At 35.1% G+C, this 24629-nt stretch overlaps 1 protein-coding gene across 1 annotated transcript in view; it reads left to right on the top strand.

The window, feature by feature from the left end:
* Positions 1–23853, top strand: part of SLC27A6 (solute carrier family 27 member 6) — a 58283-nt gene extending 34430 nt beyond the window's left edge. The window contains exons 5-10 of the mRNA XM_074328538.1: positions 3152–3346; positions 11042–11132; positions 17743–17941; positions 18911–19008; positions 20154–20284; positions 23270–23853. Coding sequence (XP_074184639.1) covers positions 3152–3346; positions 11042–11132; positions 17743–17941; positions 18911–19008; positions 20154–20284; positions 23270–23446 — 891 coding nt within the window. The 3' untranslated portion in view covers positions 23447–23853. The remainder of the gene's footprint in view (positions 1–3151; positions 3347–11041; positions 11133–17742; positions 17942–18910; positions 19009–20153; positions 20285–23269) is intronic.
* Positions 23854–24629: the final 776 nt, after the last annotated feature.

Here is a 24629-nt window from a genome sequence, read left to right as displayed (position 1 = left end):
ATTCTGTGTAATTTATAAGGGTGAATATTTATAAACAGTGTGTCTTTAAAAAAATAGGTGATAGTAAATAAATTATGACATAATTATATGAAAATCATATAAACATGAAAAATCATATTTTTAAAGGACAAGAGCTAATCATTTAGAACAATGCTCAGCATATAACAGTATAATAACAAAGTAGAATAGTATATTGTTCTATATACAGTGTGTTTATAACTTTTCATGTGTATATATAAACATATAAAAATAATGTTGGCGTGGTAGAATTTAGATTATTTTTATTTCTTTTTTATTTTTCTATACTTTTGAAATTTTCTATGATGTGCATGCATTTCAACATCAGAAGAAATATACATTCTTTTTCTCCCCGCAACACTAAATAATGAATTCGTTAATCCTTTCTCACACCCTTCCTTCAAAGCATGATCTTCTGGCTTTTCTTTTAAAGGACAGGAAAATAGAATAAAAATATCTTGAGAGTTAAATAAATGAATTTTACATTTCTAGACAAAAGCCCTATCCTGATTTTGATAATTTGATTTTCTATATCAATTAAATGATTTTGAATGAGTGTTTATTTTTATTTAGTAAGCTTGTGTACCTATATCCCACACAGGTTAAAGTCTAAGGAATTTAGTTTATAAACCACCTTTTTTTTGGTTTCTGGAGTGTGCCAACACATTTTGTAAATAATGATACTTGCTAAAACCCATCTCTGACCTGAAAAGCATCCAAGAGTTAAGCCATATTAAAGAGTGTTCTCTGTTCAAGCAGGATTAATCCTTTGATTTGCAACACTAGTGTTTTATACAGGAAAATGGCAGTGGAAAATCCAAAAGCTAATTCTTGCCAGGTAGGCATTATCTAACATGCCCATAGGTGGGAACTGGTCAGGGTTTACTTAGTGGTAGAAAAGAATCCTCTGTCCTGGAAGGAGCCGTATCTGAGTTTTGTTTTGTTTTTCTCTATCTGCAGAATGTTTACCATAAACCCCATTGATATGGCCCTAAGGAAATCAGCAAACCAGACTATGATTTCCATTTTATCCACAGTCTTAGCTGTCTCTCTTTTTTTTTTTTTTTTTTAAGATTTTATTGGGGAAGGGGAACAGGACTTTATTGGGGAACAGTGTGTACTTCCAGAACTTTTTTCCAAGTCAAGTTGTTGTCCTTTCAGTCTTAGCTGTGGAGGGCGCAGCTCAGCTCCAGGTCCAGTTGCTGTTGCTAGTTGCAGGGGGCACAGCCCACCATCCCTTACGGGACTTGAGGAAGCAAACTGGCAACCTTGTGGTTGAGAGGATGCACTCCAACCAACTGAGCCATCTGGGAGCTCAGCGGCAGCTCAGCTCAAGGTGCCGTATTCAAACTTAGTTACAGGAGGCACTGCCCACCATCCCTTGCGGTACTCCAGGAGTTGAACCAGCAACCTTGTGGTTGAGAGCCCACTGGCCCACGTGGGAATTGAACCGGCAGCCTTCGCAGTTAGGAGTACGGAGCTCCAACCGCCTGAGCCACCAGGCTGGCCCCCTGTCTCTCTTTTTTTATTTAATTTTTATTTTATCAAATTAGTTTTCACAGTTAAAAAAATCAAATAGTACTCTCAAGACAAAAAGTACCCCCAGTCCCTTCCCCCCCATCAATACTTTGTCTTTGTAGTGAACATAGGGTAGCAAATATCTTTTCAAATTTGTGTTTTTGTTTCTTCGGATAAACACCCAGGAGTGGAATTGCAGGATTGTTTGATAGTTCTATATTTAATTTTTTAAGGAATCTCCATACTGTTTTCCACAGTGGCTGCATCAATTTACATCCCCACCAACAGTGCCCAAGGGTTCCCTTTTTTCAGTGTTGTCTCCAACACTTGTTATTTCTTGTCTTTTTGATAAGAGTCATTCTAACAGGGATGGGGTTATAATTTTTGATCAGTGTACAATTCATGTTAATTAACATAGTGCTTATTGAATGTAGAATAAAATATAGTTCTATTTTTCTTTTAATTTCAAAATATGAACTAGCAGTAAAAATATGAGAATATTGCACATTCAAAAATAAGTTACAAGTAATTGTCATAATATTTGCAAGCCAAATATTACAGTGATTAGATTACTTCAGTTTCTTGTTTACTATAAACTAAGCACTGGAATTAACTATATACTGCAGTATATAAGTGAGACAGGTATTATTATCAGTTTTTGCAGATGAATAAACTAAGAATCAGAATGGTATTCAACCTCTTGTTCAAAGTTACATAGGTAATAAATAATAGAGCTGAGAGTACAAACTCAAGTATATTTTATAATTTTTTGTGAAGTAATGCTTTTTTCCTGAAATATACTTTCTTCCTCATTTGATCTCTACCAAAATAAGGCTTCAGAATTCTGGATTTTAGGAATAGCTTTTTCCAGAGAGAGGGAAATAAAAGCTACCGTATTTTGCCGCGTATAATGTGCATTTTTTTGCCCAAATTTGTGAGGGAAAAATAAGGATGAGCATTATACATGGGTAGCACTAATTCCGTATCTATGTTTTAAATCTTGTATTTATGCTTATGAGTTAAATGTGTAACTCTAGAAACCAATAATGATATCCATATGCAAAATAATACCCTGGAATACAGTAATCAGTTTTGTTGACCTTGCAACGACAAAGAATTTTTGGCCTTCTATGATGCATAAATATCGTAGATTTGTTACTGGTACATAAAATTTCTTGTACCTTATATCTGTTCTTGTATTTTGTAATTATTTGTCACATAAAATTTCATGTTAAAAAATAGATGCTAAAATTCCTTTATAATACAAAAAACAAGTACCTAAATGTAAACAAATAAAAATTTGAATTAAAAAATTAGAACAAAAGAGTTTTTCCCCTTTGAAAGTTTGGGCCAAAAACATGGGTGAGCATTATACATGGGAGCGCATTATAAATGGTAAAATACGGCATATTACTCTGGGCCAGTATTAGTTTCATGAGCTATTGAACACAATTCTGCAGCAGAGACTTACATGATTTTTTTTTTTTTTACTTCCCTTCCATTATTGCACATATGTAACTTACTTCTGGATATTTGCCATTTAAGCAATAGCAACAAAAGGAAGAATTGGAAACTAGAATTAATAAATTACAAGTAAAATCTTTTGTTCTAACAGAAAGAAGGAGAAAATGATCATCAGGTACGTTTGGCAGTTGGAAATGGTATACGGAGTGATGTATGGAGAGAATTTTTAGACAGATTTGGAAATATTAAGATGTGTGAGCTTTATGGAGCTACCGAAGGAAACATTTGTTTTATGAATCACACCGGGAAAATTGGAGCAGTTGGAAGAACAAATTTCTTTTACAAAGTGAGTACAATATTTTCTTTACAAAAGAAATATTTTGAAGTCCACTAACCTCTCTTCTAGGTTTGTGCTTGGAAAGTATGGTAAATATAATCACTTTTTTTTTAAGTTGAAAACTTCTATAAAAAAGTAGTGGCCTCTAAATAAACTACGGTGCTCTAAGTTACGAAAACCTCAGCTATCTCCTGTGTCTTCCTGCTGTCATATGAGGATGATGATACCTAATTATTTTGTTTGTTTTCAAATTTAATAAGTATAAACAGCAAGCATAGGTCTTGATATATATTAATTTGACTCCATTTCCCTTGAGTATTTTCAATCCACTATTTCTACTTACCTTTCATTTTTGTATCACTCAAAAAATCATGTATAAGCTTCTAATATATGGTTTCTTTAAAAACTATATCAAGATACCACTAAAATCTTAAAAGCAGCCAAAAAATCACCTTCCTAGGAGTAAAAGATTTACAGCTGATTTCTCAATAGCAGCCATGGAAGACAAAAGATAGTGGACAGATACCTTCAACTGTCTTGGAGGAAATAATTGTCAAAATAGAATTTGTACTCAATATTTTTTAAAGAATAAAATTGAAAAAAAGAAACCAGTCTCAAAATTATATAGCACAATTTATATAACCTCAAGGGAAAATAAAATTCAGGATCATAGTAGGATATTTTAGTTTAGCTCTTTCAGTATTTCACAAAACAAGAAAAAAAAAAAGAAACTTTCAGTGATATAGAATATTTGAATAACACAATGAACAAACTACTTTAACTAATGAATGTATAGGACACGGCATCTAAAAACTGCAGAATATCCATTCTCTTCAAGCACTTATGAAAAATTCACAAACATTGCTGGACCACTTAGGGAATTCTAGCAAATTTCAAAGGATTGAATAAATATGGATTATGTTCTCTGACAACAGTCTAATTAAGGTAAAAAAAAATTATTAAATGGCAGCTAGATCATCTCCTATATATTTGGAAATAAAACATCCCTAAATTTCCATGAGTCAACAGAAAATGTAATTTGAGCTGACTCATAATGAAAATATTATATTTCAAAATTTGTGGACTCAGATAAGAGCCCCTGAAAATTAGTGGGCTAAATAACCATTTATATAAGTTAATTTTAAAAAAACAACTAAAATAAACTCAAAGAAAATAAAAAGAAGGAAATAATAAAGAGCATAATTTCTTAAATAGAAAGGAAACATTTAATGTCAAAAGAGATAAAAATGTAATTTTTTAAAAGTAAAGAAATAGATTCAAAGCTGGTGTAAATTGCCCTAATGTTTGGAACCTGCAGAAGGCACAGACGGGTTTTATAGCACATTCTTTGGGATTTTAAGTGTCTTGTCTCCATGTCAGATATGCATCTGCATTCTGAACAAAAGTAATTTGGGGAAAGTAAGTGCTGATACTACTGAGTTTTACATTCCTTATAGTTAATTTTCTTAATTCATTGCACTGATTCCATTAAAAATTGACATTTATATTGAAAGCTTCTTAGTGAAGCTGAGTCATTCCAAGGCAATCATCCAACAGGAGTACAATGAAGAAAATTTGTATTTTTATTACTGGCTTAGCTTCATTATAATTTTTTAATATCTCAAATTCCCTGTCAGACTATAATAATGTCAGTAATACAGGAAGTCATGATTGCCTCCAATTTACTTAGAAAACTTCTGATTTTTCAACTCATTTTAGGTTTTGTTTTCAGTTTGGAAATGAAAAAAGTATATACCTGATATCATAATGAATTCTAGTCTGTCTTTTATCATTTCACTCATATATTGTTTTGTTACATAGCCAGCTGTCCAAACACTTTGGCCCAATAACTGTTTTATAATTATGTGGGAAGATTTGATAAGTGTGCCTCTCAAAAATTGAAACCTAATGGAAGTTTACACTTACTGTCTCAGAGAGGAATCAGCTCCTAAACGGACTTAGCATGTGAAGGAAAAAGATAAAGCGGCAATACAGAGTTCATGTGACCCAAAAGTCCTTCTTGTGTGCCATATGTACTATTTAAATGCATGACACTAAAGGGATATGTGACCCATATATGCCTCCAAAGCAAACAATATAAAAACAATTTGGTGACAAAGAATTTGAGAGACAAACCCAAGTAAAAGTTATGGACTGCCTTCTTTTAAACACATAGGGATAATAATTGGGAAGGAACAAACGTGAAATCCCTAGAAGAAATAAAATTTGAAAAGCAGAGAAAATGAATCTAAATGAAACGCAGCTGAAAAAAATATGGATGCACATCAAAATAATAAGTCCTCCAAAGTGGCCAGGAAATGTTTAGAAAAACAATTTCCCATACGTAGGTATAAAAATTGCAATAATATGCTCTTTATAAATAGGAGCTCAAGAAAGAGGAAAGTGCAAGGAAAATATACATATAAATCAACAAAAGGGATTGGAAACTAAGCATGCTCAGCTCAGAAAATAAAACAATATATATTACAGAGATGAACACCACATTAAAGGACTTAAAAATAAACAGAATTGTAAATACTGTTAGGGAGCAAAATGGATGGAATTAAAGAGTCACATAACCAAAAAAAAAAAAAAAAAAGAAAAAGAATACACATGTAATAATATAAAGTAAATTAACAAAATAGATTTTTAAAACATAGACAATGATCTGACATATGCTTAATTGGTGTTCCACGGGAGAAAAAAAATCAAAGACATGAAAAATTATTTGAAACCTAGTAGAAGAAAACTTTCTTAAGATAAAGATTTGAATCTTCAGCAAACGAGCACATTGTGTTCCATGAAAAAAAAATATATGGCACAGAATGATCATCAGAAAAATATATCCTGGTGAAATTACTGAATATAAGTTAAAGAACCATAAGGAGACACTAAGGCAGAAAAAGCAAAGGATGTATTAAGTATAGGGTAGAAATGGAAAACATCTCAGGCATCTCTCAAAACAGAAACAGGGGCGGCCAGATGACTCAGTTGGTTAGAGTGCGGGGTCTTAACAACAAGGTTGCCTGTTTGATTCCCACATGGGCCAATGAGTTGCGCCCTCCACAACTAGATTGAAGGACAACGACTTGACTTGGAGCTGATGGACCCTGGAAAAACACACTGTTCCCCAATAAAAATTAAAAAAAAAAAAACACTGAATGCCAGAAAAAGAAAAAAGGAAAGCAATGTTTTCACCCAAGTTGTTCTTCAAGTATAAAGGCAGCAAAGAGGTGTTCTCAAAATTTTAAGAAGCCAGAGAATATAATACCCATGTATATATAGAAATGCAATATTTCTTCATAAAATTCACTGAAAGAGTTTCTGGTAAACCTGAAGATAAAGCAGAACTGAGCAATGAAGGAATGACCTTAAGTTAAAAGGTTTGATTGAATCCGTTTACATATAGAAGATTGAATGGCTCTGAGTTATGTTTACAGATAGAATGGAAGTATAAATCCTCACAATATAAAGATAATTAATGCACTAACAAATAGAAATTGGGTGGGAAGAGAGGAAGAAGCATAAATGCTAATTCTCTCATCTTTCATAGTAGTAAATCTGTAGATACAATGTAAAGATAAAATATGTCATTTAATAAAAAGGTTCATTCTCCTCACATTTTTATAAACTTTTTTATTGTCTTTGAAGTAGGCATCTTTTAGGGACTGGGAAATTTAGCCAACTGCAAAGTTAGGGAACAGTTCACACACAACCACCCTTACTTCTGACTTCAGTTGCAATTTGGGAGCCCCTAAGACCACCATTAGGTCTGATAATTCACCAGAAGGACTCACTGAAAGCTGTTATACTCATAGTTACAGCTCATTACATCTAAAGGACACAGATTAAAATCAGCCAGGGGAAAAAGCAATAGGACGGAATCCAGAAGAGCACCAAATGCAAGGCTCCCCATTCTCCTCTCCTATGGAGTCAGGACAGAATTACTTTCCAGTAACCGATGGGTGACAATATACATGGAGTATTGCCCACTAGGGAACCTAACCCAGACTTGGTATCCAGAGTCTTGATCATTTAGATCTAGTTGGCTGTGTCCTTAACTGGCCTCCATCTACAACCTCTCAGGAGGTCAAGCTGGGTGACTCAAGCCCTACAATGATCACATCATTGGTGTGGCTCTAACTCATGTTGTTTCCATCTGGTTGCCCAACGCCCTTAGGCAAACAAATACACTCCCATTGGTCACGACATTGCTAGGGCTTAGAGATTACTTCCCAGAAGCTGAGAGCAAAAGCCAGACCTCTGGTTAAATTCTGAGTTAAGGTTAAATTCTTTACCCCAGGGACTGATGTCTCTCATGATAAAGAAACACTTTAGTTTAACTTTCCAGTAAAATTCAATGAAAGAATTTTGTCAAATTCAAGAAATTTTAAATTGACTGCATGTATTAAAATGGTGTGGTTTCATTTTTCACAAATAATTTTATTAATCAACTTCCAACCTTTATATCAATTTCAACACAAGCTTGTAATGACATTCATCAAGTGCATTCCTTTATAGAGGGTGCCAAAAAAATGTATACGCATTTTAAGAAAGAAAAAACTGTATTAAAACTGTAATGCTCAATATACACCGATAACAAAAGATGAATACATGTCACATGTATACATTTTTTTGGCATCACCGGTATGTATTTATTAAAAATTTTCAATATGCCTGGCACTGTGAATACAGTCAATAAAAACAGACTGCCCATGTGCAGATTATATTCCATTGGGGAAGACAGAAAACAAGATAAAAAAGTAAAATAGAGTCTATATTACATACGCATAAGTGCCGAAGAGAAAATTCCATAGAAAAGGAGATTGTGTGTGTGTGTGTGTGTGTGTGTGTGTGTGTGTGTTGGGAGGGGTTTTTGCAATTTCTGACAGGGTGGAAAGGGAAGGCCACAGTGCAAAATTGACATTTAGGGAAAGCCTCGAGGAAATAAGGGAATGAGTCATGAGGCTATCTGGTGTTCAAAGTGGAATGAATAGCCAGTGCAAATGCCCTGAGGTCTCGATAGACCTGGCATGTTTGAGACCACAGTAGTGAAAGTGAAGTGAGCAAAGATTTTGAGCAGAAGATTGAGTGCATCTGTTTTAGCTCTAATGGGATCACTTTGGTGGTGTGGGGAATATATTACAGCATGTTTATTTTGGTTTACTTTTGGTTGAGATTTGGGGAGATTTTAAATTTTCTTATGTTTCTGTTTTGCTTGACTTTTTTAAAATGAGGATTTTTAACCACAATGAACTCTGCAGCCATTCGGAACTATGCTATTGCATAACAATGCATTCTAAAACTAAGTATTCAAAATAGCCCAGCTATATGTGATATTATATGTTATAATATATAAATATATATTTATAATAGCTACATAGATGGATAGGTTTGTGCTTTGTGTGTGTGTGTGTTTGTATTTTTTTAGGGTCGTCTGTTTGAGAAAACAGAGAAACTGCCCTTGACCTATGGTGCCAGGTAAATGAGCCTCTACTATACCGGCCAAGACAATGTAATATAATGTTGAAAGGAAAACCCCTGAATTGGAATCACTGTGCCAAAGGCCCTAGTCCCTGCTCTTTCCCTACTTGACTTTTTGACATTGACAAGTCACTTTCCTCTGTATTCAAAGTCTCCTCATGTATTAATGAAGGAAATAACTTTTGTGTTCTCTTTCTAAATTCTAGATTTACAAATCTGAATATGCAAAGGCATCCGGGTGTGTGTGGGAACTCCAAGGGCCAAGGTGTCCGGCCACGTAGGTGTGTGCTGTGCAGTTCAGGGGGATCCATTTACCTAGAATGTTACGGATGGACTCCCTGCAGCTGTGCTCTGGACACATGTGCCCGTACTTGTACATAGGCATCCATTTAGGGTACATGAAAGTGTGGTGCCTATTTTTTTATTTGGTTTTATAACACAGCCATTTTTGTGTTATAAAATGGGACCTTTCAAGGGCAGGGGAAAACAATAGAAATCCCTCTGGCAGAGATGTAATACTCTGATCCCCGCCGCTTCTAGAAGATGTCGTGATATTTGTCAATTTCATTTGTGTTATAAAATTACCCAATTGCTGACCATCAGGTCCTCCGTATCTGATAACAGTACACTGAACAGTGGTTTGGTGTGGAGTGAATCTCACCCACACATGTGGTTGCCAAATGAATATAAAAGAAATAATACTAAAGCTGATAACACCAGTTGCTGGGCAAATTTTTCAAAATATAAAGCATGTTAAAACAGGACGGAAGAGATTGTGTAATGAACAGGGCTCTATTCTTGTTTGGCCAAAATGATAATTGTAGTTCCGGAACTTCTGGAATCTTTCTTTTACCAGTTATTAGGCAAGTGGCCAGTATCCTGTTATCCCAATTACCGACAAAGACCAACAAGATGCAAGCTTGCATTTTAATAAAGAATCTATATGTCTAGAATAACAATGTGTTTAGCTTCGCAACTCTTTTATTGGACCTCATCTTAAAATAAGATAATACTAATTTCTACCTCACAGGGTATTTTGATGATTAAATTACATACTGCTCTTAAACTTTTCACAGTGTCTGCATACAGTAAGTGCTGAATCAATAATAGTTGCTCTTATTTGTATTTTAATTCAAATAGAGAATTGTGATTCTAGTTACATGCTGATTTCACTGAGTTTAAAAACCAGAGATATTTGTGCTTAGTCTTTGATAATAATATTATTAAATTTATCTCAGAAATCTTATCTTTTCTTACTTATTTGTTCTATATTTGTTCATTTCTCTCCTCCTCCGTCCTTCTCCTCTTTCTCTCTCTTCTATTTGTCCTTCCTTATTATTTTTCCTTACGTCATTTTATTACCTCCATTGTATTTACTGTTTTCTCATTCAGCTTACTAAGATTGCTTATTTAATTGATCAGGAAAATCTCAATTTTCTTATATATAAAATGAGGATGTTAGATTAAACCAATCTGTAATTCTCCCCCAGGATTACATTTTAGTGGATCTATGAATCTGCGTGACATGGTAATATGGACGTTTCGGGAGTAGGTCAGCTGCAAATATTTGGAAACAAGGAGAGATGTCCGATAAGCGTGGTTCCCAGTGGGATGTGGATGTTCCAACAAATTTGCCACCTCACACCACAATAGTGTACAGAGAAGTACTGAGAGTTAGTTGAGAGACGTTACAGTGAAAGGCCTGGGGAAACGGTCAAAGTAAGCGTCCAATAACAAGTACTTTTTTGGCATCTGGTGCCTTTTCAAAGGATTGTAAGTTAAAAATAGACAACAAAATCCTTGCATTCAAATAGTTTACATTTTAGTTCTATTAAAACTTTCCATTTCGAGGGATGTTTTGAATGACTGCAAAAAGAAGAAGGCAAGAAAGTGGTCCTCTTCCCTAGAATTCATAGAATATGTGACTGAGTACAGGGAATGCTGACGTTCACTCAGTCAGGATAGAAGTTATTCATGTTTGGCTTGGGTAGTGTGCAACATAAAAGAAATGAAAGTAATGCCAGTACATGAGTGCTCTTTACTAATACCTTCAATTTTGATGTTCAAATATTTATTAAAATTTTGCAACAGAAGGTTACGTGTTTTAATAAATCCACATTCTAATTCTTTATTTCAATTAAGCATAAAATCTGCTACCAGTAGATGTCACTGCACAAATAAATAACTAAATCTTGTTTTCATTTTATTTTGTTTTTGCAGCTTTTTTTTGCTTTCGATTTGATAAAGTATGATTTTCAGAAAGATGAACCTATTAGAAATGAACAGGGCTGGTGTAGCCATGTGAAAAAAGGTAAGATTCTTGTATCTGAAGATGTCACCTCAGGCGAAGTTTCTCAATTTCCTTTGAAATTACTGCTGATTTTAGAAAAGAAAGAACGGTTATTTCTAATATGTAATGTGACTTACTTGGAATTTCAATGCAGGTAGAATGGCTTAATTATTAATATTATTAGGTTGGTGCAAAAGTAATTGTGGTTTTTGCAATTATTTTTAACCTTTTAAACCGCCAGTACTTTTGCACCACCCTAATAGATGTTAGGGGCCCCAGATAAGTTGATTAACGGTAAATTATTAAAATTTAAAAGTGATTACTATTGACTCATATTTTTCTTAATCCACCACTTCTGGTTTCTGATAGAGGCATATGTCCAATGTCCTGTATCACCAAAATATAACATAAAAATGAAGGACTTAATTTAACATTCTAGGTGTAGTGGAAAGTCAGGCAGGCTTGGATTTAAATCGGGGCTTTCACACTTAGAAACTCTACTACTTTTGGAAGGTCCCTCAACCTGTCTGAGTCACAGTTTGTTCATATGTAGAGGGGATGATATAGATTTTGTGAGGTTATTGTTGACATTTAAATGAGATGATGTATGCAAAGCCCTTTGGAGGGCCTGGCATGGGCTAGTTATGCCCTCCCTTCTCTGCTCCCTCTCATTTCCCTCCTCCACCAAAGTAGACTTTCTTATAATTTTTGGTTAGAAATTTTAGTGAAAGCAAGTGCCCCAATTGACTTGCTGCTGCATAAAATCAATCTAGAAAATTAAATGTAGAGAGGTGCACTTAGAATTGTTTAGCAATCCAGTCTGAATAAATCAAGCCAAAATTATTTTTACTGCCTCAGAATATGTTTAAAATACATTTCAGACATAATTTCCTTTAAATCTTCACTTCAAATGTGGAGATAAAGGTTCCAAACCTGTTTTTTGTTTTGTTTTGCTCTGTTTCTTTACTGGCAGCTGAAAGATTGGAAAATGTATAAGCTTTGTCTACTGAAAAACAGATTTCCCTATCCTCTGCATTTCAAGCCTAAGAAATTTATCAAATGTCTTTCCCTAATTCAACTCTATAGGTAGTGTCCAAGAGAAAAGTCATTTCAAAGAGATTACAAAGAACTTCATTTTCTTAAATATTTTTCTTTTTCAATTACAGTTGACATACAACATTATATTAGTTTCAGGTGTACAGCATAGTGGTTAGACATTTACGAGGTGTGATAGAAAATATGGTGAATGTTTAAATGAAAAAAGATTTATTACAGTAAAAATCACATTGCCATTAATCCCCTTCAAAATACTGCCCCTGGCTTCAAGCACTTATCCTATCGTTTTTACCACTTTCTGAAGCAGTTCTGGAAGTCCTCTTTCATGAGGGTCTTTATTTCATTCTCCTTCATGACAACACTCCATGTCACATATCACTTCTGGTATACGGCAATTTCTGTCAAATAAAAACATTGCAGTGTGTCCTCATCCACTTTATTCACTGGTTCTAGCACTGTGTGACTTCTGGCTCTTCCTCAAAGTCAAAATGATCATGAAAGGTAAATGTTTGGAATTGATTCAGGACATTAAGACAGCCATGACAGCGCAGGAAAGAGGACTTCCAGAATTGCTTCAGAAAGTGGCAAGAACGATGGAATAAGTGTGTTCGAAGCAAGGAGGAGTATTTTGAGGGGGATTAATGGCAATGTGTCTTTTATTGTAATTTTTTTTTAATTTAAACATTCACTGTATTTTTTTTAATCACACCTTGTGTATAATTTATGATGTGAACCCCCTGTCTAGTCTAGTACCTACCTGGCACTATACATAGATATTACAATATTATTGACTATATTTTCTATGCTGTACTTTGCATCCCCATGACTATTTTGTAACCACCAATTTGTACTTCTTAATCCCTTCGCCCTTTTCTATCTTACCCATCCTTCCAACTCCTCTCCCATCTGACAGCCATCAAAATGTTCTCTGTATCTATGAGTTTGTTTAACTGTTTTGTTTGTTTCTTTATTTGTTCTTTGGAGTCCACATATAAGTGAAATCATATGACATTTGTCTTTCTCTGTCTGACTTACTCCACTTAGCACAATACCCTCTAGGTCCATCCATGTTATTGCAGATGAAAAGATTTCATTTTTTTTATGGATGAGTGGTAGTCCATTGTATATGTGTACTTCTTCTTTATCCATTCACCCATTGATGGACACCCAGGCTGCCTCCATATCTTGGTTATTGTAAACAATAAACAATGAAACTATGGAGGTACATGTCCCTTTGAAGTAGTGTTTTGGGTTTCTTCCTATAAATACCCAGAAGTGGGATTACTGGATCATTATTTGTCTTTCGTTATAGCCTTTGTTTTAAAGTCTGTCTGGTCTGGTATAAATATTGCTATCCCAGCTTTTTCTTTTTCCATATCCATTGTCATGAAATATCTTTTTCCATCCCTGTACTTTCAGTTTGTGTACGTCTTTCTATCTGAAATGAGTCTCTTGCAGGCAGCTTATGTAAGGGTCTTGTTTTCTTACCCCTTTAGCCATCCTGTCTTTTGATTGGAGCGTTTAATCCATTTACATTTAAAGTAATTGTTGATAGGTAGGTATTGCCTTTTTTTTGCTTATATTTTTTATATTTTTTCTTCTTCTTCTTAAAGAAGTCCCTTTAACATTTCTTACAATATTGGTTTGGTGGTGATGAACTAACTCTTTTAGCTTTTTCTTGTCTAAATGAAGCTCTAAATGATAGCCTTGCTGGATAGAGTAATCTTGGTTGCAGGTCCTTGCTTTTCAATACAGTATTCCGTGCCAATACATTTTGGCCTGCAAAGCTTCTGTTGAGAAATCAGTTGACAGTCTTATGGGAGCTGCCTTAGCAGTAACTAACTGCTTTTTTCTTGCTCTTTTTAAGATTCTCTCTTTGCCTTTAACCCTTGGCATTTTAATTATGATGTGTCTTGGTGTTGGCCTCTTTGGGTTCACCTTGTTTGGGATCCTCTGCACTTCCTGGGCTTGTATTTCTATTTCCTTCACCAGGTTAGGGAAGTTTTTTGTCATTTCATCAAATGGGTTTTCAATTCCTTGCGCTCTCTCTCTTCTCCTTCTGGTACTCCTATGATGCAAATGTCAGTACACGTGATGTTGTCCCAGAGAGCCCTTAAACTATACTCATATTTTGGGATTCTTCTTCCTTTTTGCTGTTGTAATTGGGTATTTTATTGTACCTTATCTTCTGAATCACTGATTTGATCTTTTCCTCCATCTCTCCTACTATTGATTCCCTCTAATATATTCTTCATTTCAGTTATTGTATTCTTCACTTCTGACAGGTGCTTTTTTCATATTTTCTATCTCCATTTTTATATTTCCTATCTCTTTATTGAAGTTCTCCCTGAGATCACTAGGCATCCTTATAAACTGTGTTTTGAACTCTGCCTCTGGTAGATTGCTTGTCTCCATTTTGTTTAGTTCTTCTAGAGTTTTGTTCTGTTTGTTCATTTGAGACACCTTTCTTTGTGTCCTCATTTTGGCTTCCTCCTTGTGTTTGTTTCTACGTGTTGGGGAGAGCTGCTATGTCTCCCAGTCTTAGTAGAGTGAACTTATGTAGTAGGTGTCCTGTGATGCCCAGTAGCACAGTCTCCCTGGTCACCTGAGCCAGGTGCTGCAGGTGTGTCCCTTGTGTAGGTTGAGTGTGTCCTCCTGTTATAGTTTAATCTTGGTTGCTGTTTGCACATCAGTGGGAGGACTGGCTGTGACTACAGTGGAGGAGTTGTGGTGCAGGGGCTGACCCTGTGGAGCAGGATTCACTTTAGCAGGGCTCTGGTGCTGGCCCAGTCTGCCCTTTGTGTGTGTTGTTCATGGAGGCAGTGGAGTGGTCCTCCTGCGAGGGGCCCAGCCTCAGGCCAAGTTCAGCTGCAGCCTGTGGCCTGCCCAGAGCTCCTTGGGATTATCCACAAAGCAATCCGCAGATGGCTGCCACCTGTACTGGGCTTGGAAGTGCCTGGGAGAGGCCAAGTCTCAAACCGAAGTCAGCTGCAACCAATGCCCAGCTTCGGGCTGCTTAACAAGAGGTACAGGTCATGTGGAGGCCAGATGCTGCTTGTTTTGGGTTTTGAGAACCTTTGAGAGATTTTAGAAAAGTCTGCAGCAGGAGTCAAGACAGATCTTTTGGAGGGAATAAACACTGGAAGCAGCTTGGGAAGGCTGGCAAGTTGGGTGGTACAGGGTCTCAAGGAATCACCGGAGCAGGGCAAACAGTATTAGCCAGGTTGATGGAGACTCATATAAGGGGACCACCTTTGTCTGCACATTGGGAAGGGGGAGGTCTCAGCAAAGGAACAGTGGATTCTGTCAGCACTTCTGTCTGGGAGAAAGCAGCCCCTCCAGTCCTCACCCTGAAGCCGGATTGCTCAGCTCCTCCTTGTAAGTCCCTGGTGCCTTTTGAGCTGCTGCCCCAATGCTGCAGCTCAGAGCCAGTGAGTCCATCAGTGAGCAAATCTGTATGCAGGCCCTTTAAGAGCAGCACCTGGGAGTGCAGCTGCCCTTTGTCTCACTCAGCCACAATTTCCACTGGTTTTCATAGCCAGAAGTTGTGGGGACTTCTCTTCCTGACACTGGAACCCTGAGCTGGAGAGAGGCTGGGACCCCTTGCTCCTCCAGGGGGTACCTCTGCAGCCATGATAGCCCTCCCAATTTTTAACTGCCACACGTGGGTGTGGGACCATCCTGTTATGCATCTCCACCCCTCCTACCAGTTTTGACATGTCTTCTTCGGTATATCCTTAGTTGTTAAGACATTTGTTCAGCTATATTTGAGGCAATTTACAATGATGGTTGTTTAGTTGTAATTTTCATGCGGTCATGAGAGGAGGCAAGCACAGCATTTACCTACTCCACCATCTTGACTGGAAATCACAAGAACTTTATTTAAACGCACTTTATTAGTGTGTTTCATTTAGTATTACAATTACAATTACAATAATATCTGAAATTAGAATTTGAATCCAATGCTTACGTAACCTCGGAGTTTCTTAAAGAGTGGATTGTCCCCAAATATCTGCTTTACTATTTTGCAATTCTCATTATGGGTTACTAGATATTTTATGTTTCTATTAAAGCATCATGTTTTGCTTTAAATTATGCCTATAACGGATAGCAAAGAATGCACTACAGTCTTTTTAAGCATTTGCAATAATTGATTTCTCAGGGAAGAAACTGTCAGTTTGTGTGTTGAAGAAGAAAAACAAAATAAATTTTAAGAGAAATATGAGGCTTGGAAAAATTCTGAAATATAGGGAATGTAGACCGATGGAATATGCAATGCAGGAAAGGCTTTGTAGTGAGATGGACCTGATTTAAAAAAAAACTTCAACCCCAATTTTTGGCAGGTGTGTGACAGTGGGCTAGTTGTTTTTTATTCCTCCGTTTCTTCACCTGTAGATGAAGATCATAGGAGGGCCTGTCTTCCAGATTTGTGATGAGAATCAGATGGGATACATTTGTAAAGCTCTCAGAATAGTGACTGGTACCCAGAAAGTGCTCAATCCATATAGTAATGACAGTGATTACTATGATGATGTTAATGATGGTGCCAGTGATGATCACAGTGAGGGGCCTATGCTGTAGCAGAGCAGGCTTGTTCAGGCCAGCAGCATGTGTGCCCTTGGAAATCAGAATACCCAGAAGGACTGGGAGTGATGGGAGTTCAATAGAGACGGTTAAAATTACTGCAATTCAACCCCATCTAACTCTCACCTGGATGTTGTCTCTCTTCACAGGGGGCAAAGCAAGTCAACAATGGCCTTGGGATCTTCTGAGGCAGTGATTGCTGCTCCCTTTGTCTTCTCCCCTTCTCTTAGAAGTGTTTTTCCACCTTGCAGATTGCTGGGCGAAATCTGGATTCACTTGAATTAAACCTAATGAATTTCATGTCTTATCTCTTGCTCATCAAGGATTTGCAGACTAACATCCCAGAGGATTAAAACTTTTTCCTAAACTTCTAATAACATGTTAATTAGATCAGAGATGGTACTATACAAAAACCTTGAGGCAAAATCATTGAGACTTGAATTTGAGTGCTAGGTCCATTGCTTTCTATCTGTTGGACTTTGGTAACTTTACCCTTTTGGGCCCTGGTTCCTTCCCTGTGAAATAAGGATTATAATTATCAATTTCAAAGGCTATCTGTGAAGAATAAAAGGGCTCATGGGGCTTGCTACATACGTAGTAAATGCCCAATAAATAAATATTGCTATAGTACTATCATATCCTTATTAAAATTAGTATTATGGTTATTGTTTATAATATAGTTGTCATTATTTATTATCAGTGGCATAATCTAAAAGAAAACTAGCCATTGGTCTACCCACCCAGCATGTGAAATAATATACCTATTTTTACATTCAATTTCCTTTTTGTTAGTTTTTCCAAAGTGGAAGAATGTGTTAGTTGCCCTGTAAGCACCCAGAACAGATAATGTCAAATATAATAAAAATAAGTTCAAAGGAAAGTAAGATAGGTAACACTGGCTGTGTTGGTCAGATATAATTTACGTACATAATGCATGGTGTGTATAATAATAGTTTTGATCAGATTACTAAAGAATACCTTTTTCTTACAGGAGAGCCTGGACTTCTAATTTCTCAAGTGAATGAAAAGAATCCTTTCTTTGGTTATGCTGGGAATAAGAAGCACACGGAAAAGAAATTGCTTTGTGATGTTTTTAAGAAGGGAGATGTTTACTTTAACACAGGAGATTTAATGGTCCAAGATCAGGAGAATTTCCTTTATTTTTGGGACCGTATTGGAGACACTTTCAGGTCTGAAATATCATCAGTTGCACTAATTGTCCTGGAATTGTGAACCGAGCTCCGACCAAGGCTCTATGGGAACATGATAAATCACATGCCCTTTGTCTTCAGGGTAGACAGAGGCTTTTTACTCAGTCATGTTTCCCCATTTAAAAATGAAAAAATCAGCTATCTGTTTCCAGACTGAAACATAAGTTAAATTTTGATGTCAATTTTTATAATTATTTTAATGAATCCATTAATCCAAATCAGTGAGCTCCTTTCTTTAATATATCATACAGGTAGATGTGAAGTCTAAATGGTAGGGTTAAAACAGAAAACCAATTTGGTCAAATATGATATAATTCTTGACCTAATGATAAAAATAAATGAAATGGCAAAATTTCCCTTTCTATTATTTTCATTTTTAATTACTTAAAATTATTTTAGGCTTATGAAATTATTTTACTTTACTAATCAGTGACTATAGAACAATGAAAGACAGGCAGTAGACATGCCAAAAATGCTTGAACGAATTATACTTACTTCCTCACCTCCTTGTGCTATGTTAGGAGCTCACTTCATGTAAAATTATTTTAATTAAAATATACACTAAAAGATCCAAAGGGATTAATCCCTAGAAATTAAAGGAGGTCAGTACAATGAAAGACAACTATAGCTTTCCTTTTAATTTTGTTTTTTTCTTATCTCTATCATTAGAGATAGGAAATGTTTGTACTTAACTATTATTATATTACAAAAACACTGACAGTAAGCAATTTATACCAGTGAGACATAGGTAAAGTAATTTTAACTAAAAAGCATACTAATCTTGTTGACTTATCAACAAAGTGCTTCTTTAGAAAATGCCTTTCGTTTTGAAAGCTGCCATTATTTTTGGTTATTAGATGCTTGCACAGAGCCAAATGCAAGGCACTAAAACTGAGTACCTAGTACTTCAAATATAGGTACTCTAACTGGAACTTGCTTTTTATTTAGATGGAAAGGGGAAAACGTTGCAACCACAGAGGTTGCTGATGTTCTTGGAATGCTGGATTTCATACAGGAATCAAACGTCTATGGTGTGGCTGTGCCAGGTAGGAATATATTCTGGTTTTTGGAAGGATTCTCAAAAAGAGAATTTTTCTTTAGTTTTGCTACAAACTTACTAATTCAGCATTTTATTTTTTATATGTTAAATGATTATTATAGTCTCGTCTTGGCAAATAATGCCCTGGACCAAGGTAACAAAGTTCACGGGCACATCGGGGGAAAGGTATCCAATGAGTTTTAATGTTTGTGTGTGTTTTTCAGCAAAGCTTAAAAAACCCTGGTCAGTGAGTCACTGCTTGACAATAGGTTACAGCTTTTAAATAGTCTATTATTTTTCTCTTTATGACTAGAATTTATACATGCCACTAAACAGAAACATGTTCTAGTTTAAATGTTCAATAACACTAATTTGTAGTTAAGTTGCATCTTTTTAAAAAATTATTTTAAAATTTCGCCTCATTTATCTTTCTAAATAGGCATTTTAGGATTGTCTCATGATGGTACAAATGGTAAATAAAAATGATCAACTCGAAATCACAGGATTCCCCTTCACTGTCTATTTTTTTTTTTTTTTTTTACAAATGACAGTATTTTTCAACTAATGTTTATATGGGGAGGACGGGGGACTGTGGATAGGGGAGCAAAGGAAGGAGATGCTTACTCTAATAGCCAACCACTAGGTGCTAGAGAAATGGTCCAGGAAATTCTGATCTCCTGGAAGGATCGATTGGTGGCATGATAAGCAGTAAGCAATCTGTGGAATTAGTTATGGAAATACTGTCTCTAGTTTCTTAACTTGAAAATATGTCCTTTATTTTTTTCATTGATACTTAACATGGACATTTCTCTGTAACATGTTTGCCTTTAAATAAATTTTGCCTCAATATTTTGTATTGATGTTGGTAGGATGCAAATTATGGGTCATTTATGATGTTTTCCATTCCATCTATTTCATTTTTGTAGCATAGACAGTTAGGGATAGACTCTGCCCTTCCCTGTTCCTAAATTCTTTCTAAGGAATAAATCATATGCTCAGGGAAGGACTCACTCATTCACGATACTGTTGCACTGTTCTTGTTGCAATAGAGTTAATGTCTCTGCTTACAACAATTAATATGCAATTTACAGGACTATTTTAAAAATTCACCTAGTACTTATAAAACTGACTCTGTTTCAAACTCTTTTTCAGAATGTGAAGGAAAAACAGGAATGGCTTCTATTATTTTAAAACCAAATAAGTCTTTAGACTTGGAAAAAGTTTATGAACAAGTTGTAACATTTCTACCAGTGTACGCCTGCCCACGATTTTTAAGAATTCAGGTAATTTTACTTACCCATCAAATGTAAGACCAGGAATCCAAGAGATGGTTTAATTACAAAATAATGTTTTATCCTTTCGATAATATATGCATTTTATTTATATTAGAGAATTTTAAGAGCAATGAAAAAGCCTTGGGATGCTAACTTATGCCATATTTTAAGCCTAATTATAGAAGGGGTAATTTGATGAAATGCTAGGATGTCTTTCTCTTTGTCCTAATTTGGAATTGCTCTCTTCCTCTTCAATCAAGACCTCAAGAGCAAAAATGGTGGCCCCACAGATAGTGGCAAGCCAAAGCATATTTTATACTTGCCTTGTGAAAGTATCTGGTGCTCTGTGCCTAAAATTAGGTTCTGCCAAGCTGACATCAAGGTATCTGTAGGATGTGTGCAGAACTTAAAGGCAACTGCTTTAAGCAATTCTGCTTTTAATCTTTGTCCTCATTCTGTCTAACTTCCCTCTGGGATTTTATATTTTGGAGGAATTCTGAATTTATTTGTTTTCAGAGGTGGGCGCTCTCTTGTTAGGCTTCTAGAATAGAGCACAATAAAAAGAAAATAAATTTACTCAGCTACTGTGTAACTTTGCTTGCTCATTTTTTTCAGCCATTCATTTATTTAATACTGTGCTTCAAATATAATTTCCCAAAGCTAGTACTCATCACCTCTTAACACCCAAACACAGAATTTTTCCAGATACACTTGTCATATTGCTATCAAATCTCCACTAGAGCAACAGATGTTGTCTGTTTGTTCATTTTTAAAGAATTTGCTGAGCAATCCTCATGGTCAAGTCACTGTTTGACCCATGGGACACATTATCTGAACTGTCATAATACATATTTCATTTACATAATATTTTTTATTTTTAAGAACTTTTACACATTATCTCAGATTATTTTCATATCAGTAGTCTCAAATACTAAAGGTAAGTAAATATAAAGCAGAAGTGACACATTTTTAATTGAAAAAAGTTTTTGAGATAATTGTGGAGTCACATGGAGACTCCACATGAGAGTGAAAAAAAATAATAGAGATCCTGTGTATTCTTTACTTGGTTTCCTCCAATGGTAACATTTTTCAAAACTATTACAACCAGGATATTGACATTGATACAATCTATCCATCTTATTAAACTTTTCTCTGTACTCCAGTGTGTGTGTGTTCGTGTGTGTGTGTGTGTGTGTGTGTGTGTGTGTGTGTTTATGTGTGTGTGTGTATTGTGGGGGAGGAAGAAATTTTTCTCCAGCCAAGATTCTTCCAGCTGGTCTAATAATTAAATTGACATGAGACATATTAACAAGAGAAAATCACCAAATTTAATTATATACGTACATATGGGAACCCCATATACCTGAGAGAGTCAGAGACCCCACATACAAGACAGGTTCAGAAACAGAAAGTTAAAATGAGACATATAAGGTATTCTGAGCTAAGGATGAGGTAGGCTGCTGAACTTCAGAGAGGAGGAAGGTCATTTGCAGGACAATAAGAAGAGCAGATGTTCAGTAATTAGAAGTTTTCCCTGCCATATGGATAGGTGATAAAAAGCTATTTCTGGTGATAACTCATTATGGGCAAGACCCCTAATTTAAATTCTTTAAGGGAGAAGTAAAAGTGTCTTGTGAACCCGCAGGGTCTCAATTGCTTTCAGCTCAAAATAATTCACATGTCAAAGTGGTACATTTTGGGGAGGCCGGCTCTGAACCCCTCCAGTATTAAGTTCTCTTATCAGCTGTGTAGCTTTACACATCAATGAAGACAGTCAAGATATGAACAATTTCAACACCACAAGAATCCTTCATGCTGCCCTTTTATGATCACACCAGCTCCCTCCTGCTCTTCCCTACACCACCCCAGAAACAATGTGTTTTAATGGAATAGAAAGTTGACAAATCAAATAATATTTTAAACATTTTTTCCCCTAGGACAATTTATAATTCACTTTTATTAAGCAGAAGAAATATTTTGGCATAGGACTACTCTAGAAGACTAAATCAGTCTTGTACAAATTTAGAAAATATTTTAGCATCATTAAACAACTAAAAGCACTTGGGCTATGACTTTTATGTTTATTAGAGTATTTGCTATAGTTAGCATAATACATGACACTTAGTTGGCAGTCAAAATATTTATTTAATAAATGAACTAATGATCTGATATAAACAAAACAATAAGTTACTTCTGACAAAATGAATAAAACAATTATCTTATTAAAAATCTGTTCAGCACAAATTTTGAAAGGATTCTCTTGCCAACAAAATTACAAAAAATAAAAATTTTAATGTGCTATTACTCCAGTATGGCTGCAAAGAAATTAAATTGGTCCTTTCATTCTGCCTGTGGAAACACAAATTGTTATAACCTCTCTAAGAAATAATTTGGTAAATATGTGATCAGAGTCTTAGAATTTGCATGTATTTTGACTTAGTAATTTTATTCCCAGAAATTTATCCTTAGGGAGTAATCAAAGATGTACAAATGTTATGTAGAAAGTTGTACTTCAAAGTGTTATTTATAGTAGTAAAAATTTTTTGATGTTCTCTCTAAGTTCAAGAATAAGAGTGAGGTTAACTAAAATATTGTAATTAGATGAGACCTTATGAAACCATTAAAAAGTGCTGTTTTAATGAAAATTACCTAACCTGGGGAAATGTGCCTGGTATGGTATATTTTTTTTAAAGCAGAACATAAAATTGTAGAAACAATGAGCTTCCAATTTTGTAAAAGAGAATATGTGTTTCTACACAGTCAAATCTAATTCTGTTGGGTAGGAAAGGGGAGAAAAGGGATGAGAGCAGAGAAGGATGTTTTAGAGAGCATTTTTTATTTCTAATGTTAAATTATTAGTAGTAAATAGAGATGGCCATTGGGTATGAAAATGTTATATGTAACTCAATATTATAATTTATATTGTTAAATATGTTCTTTATATATTATATATAATATTAAATTATTCCACTAATCCTGGTAATTGCTTTATAGGAAAAGATGGAAACTACAGGGACATTCAAACCAAAGAAGCTTCAGTTGGTGGAAGAAGGATTTAGTCCATTGAAAATTTCTGATCCACTTTACTTCATGGATAACTTGAAAAAATCTTATGTTCCATTGACCAAAGAACTTTATGATCAAATAATGTTAGGTGAGATCAAACTTTAAGATTTTTTTTATATAGATGGGGTTTTCATATGCTTTCTTAGGAGAGGTGAAAGGAAAGGGTGTGGTTCTTTAATATGAAATGGAAAAAAGGAACTGACATTAATTAAGCATGTGCTATATTTCCTTAATTAAAGCTTTTCTTTAATTAAGAACTTTAATTTGTTTTAATTCATATAAAAAACTTTAGTTGATGTTCTTTTTACCTATTTGGGGATTCAGTACTAAATATTTGCCTTAATCATAAAATTTTTAAATAATAAATAAGTGGGTAATAGTTTAGATACTTACTACAAAATGTACTTTGTAATAGTTAAAGTTTCTAATTTTGAATAAATGGTTAAATTTTAATCAAATATTTTTATGTTCTCTGTCCTGTAATTCAATAAAATCATCTTCATTAATATGTATTTTGAGATTTTGTTCTGATTATAAATTTTTAGTCAAAGGAAACTGACTCAATGCAAACTCCTGTCTCCCTTATCTTTAACTCACATTAAGATGATAGAAGAAATATGAAAGTTTGAAACAACAGAGCAGGAAAACTGGTAAGCCTGAAGCATTTAGAAATTTTTTGAAGATATATAAATGGGATCAAATTCATGATAAAATCCAATAGAAACTAATAATTATACAGGAAAAGAATAGACAAGAATATAACTCCAGCTTTTGTGAGTAGTTAACTGGGAAATGTATTGCAAGGATAGTGTAATAAGCACAATTTTATTTATCTCAATCTGGAAGCACCAGACTCCAGTGTTTGCTTCAAGCTGGAAGCACATGAATGAGTCTCTTAACAGAGTGAGTTATCTTCCATAGGAGGGGTTATTTATTATACATTCATTGACAAATATGTATCACACATCTGAGAAGTATATGTAGAGGCCCTAGAAGAGGAAAGAATTTGGCATGTTGGATGCACAGAAAGGAAGCCAGTATTCCAAGTGGCTGGAGCAAAGTAAATGCAGAGGAGAAAACTCTGAGTGGACGATGGACCTGTAGGCAGTGTTTGTACTCTATTTCAAGGGCAATGAGAATCAATGGAAATCGTTTAATCATGGAAGAGACACTATGAAAAAGATTACACCAACTGCTGTGTGGAAATCAGAGTGGAAAATGAGGCAAAAGTGGAAATGAGAAACCAAATAGAACTATTTGTTTTGGTGAGTTTTATGCATCAACCTGG

Source organism: Rhinolophus sinicus, linkage group LG03 (genome assembly GCF_036562045.2).
Source record: "Rhinolophus sinicus isolate RSC01 linkage group LG03, ASM3656204v1, whole genome shotgun sequence".
NCBI lineage: Eukaryota > Metazoa > Chordata > Mammalia > Chiroptera > Rhinolophidae > Rhinolophus > Rhinolophus sinicus.
The sequence above is the reverse complement of the archived record's forward strand: the minus strand, read 5'-3'. Positions and strand labels throughout refer to the sequence as shown.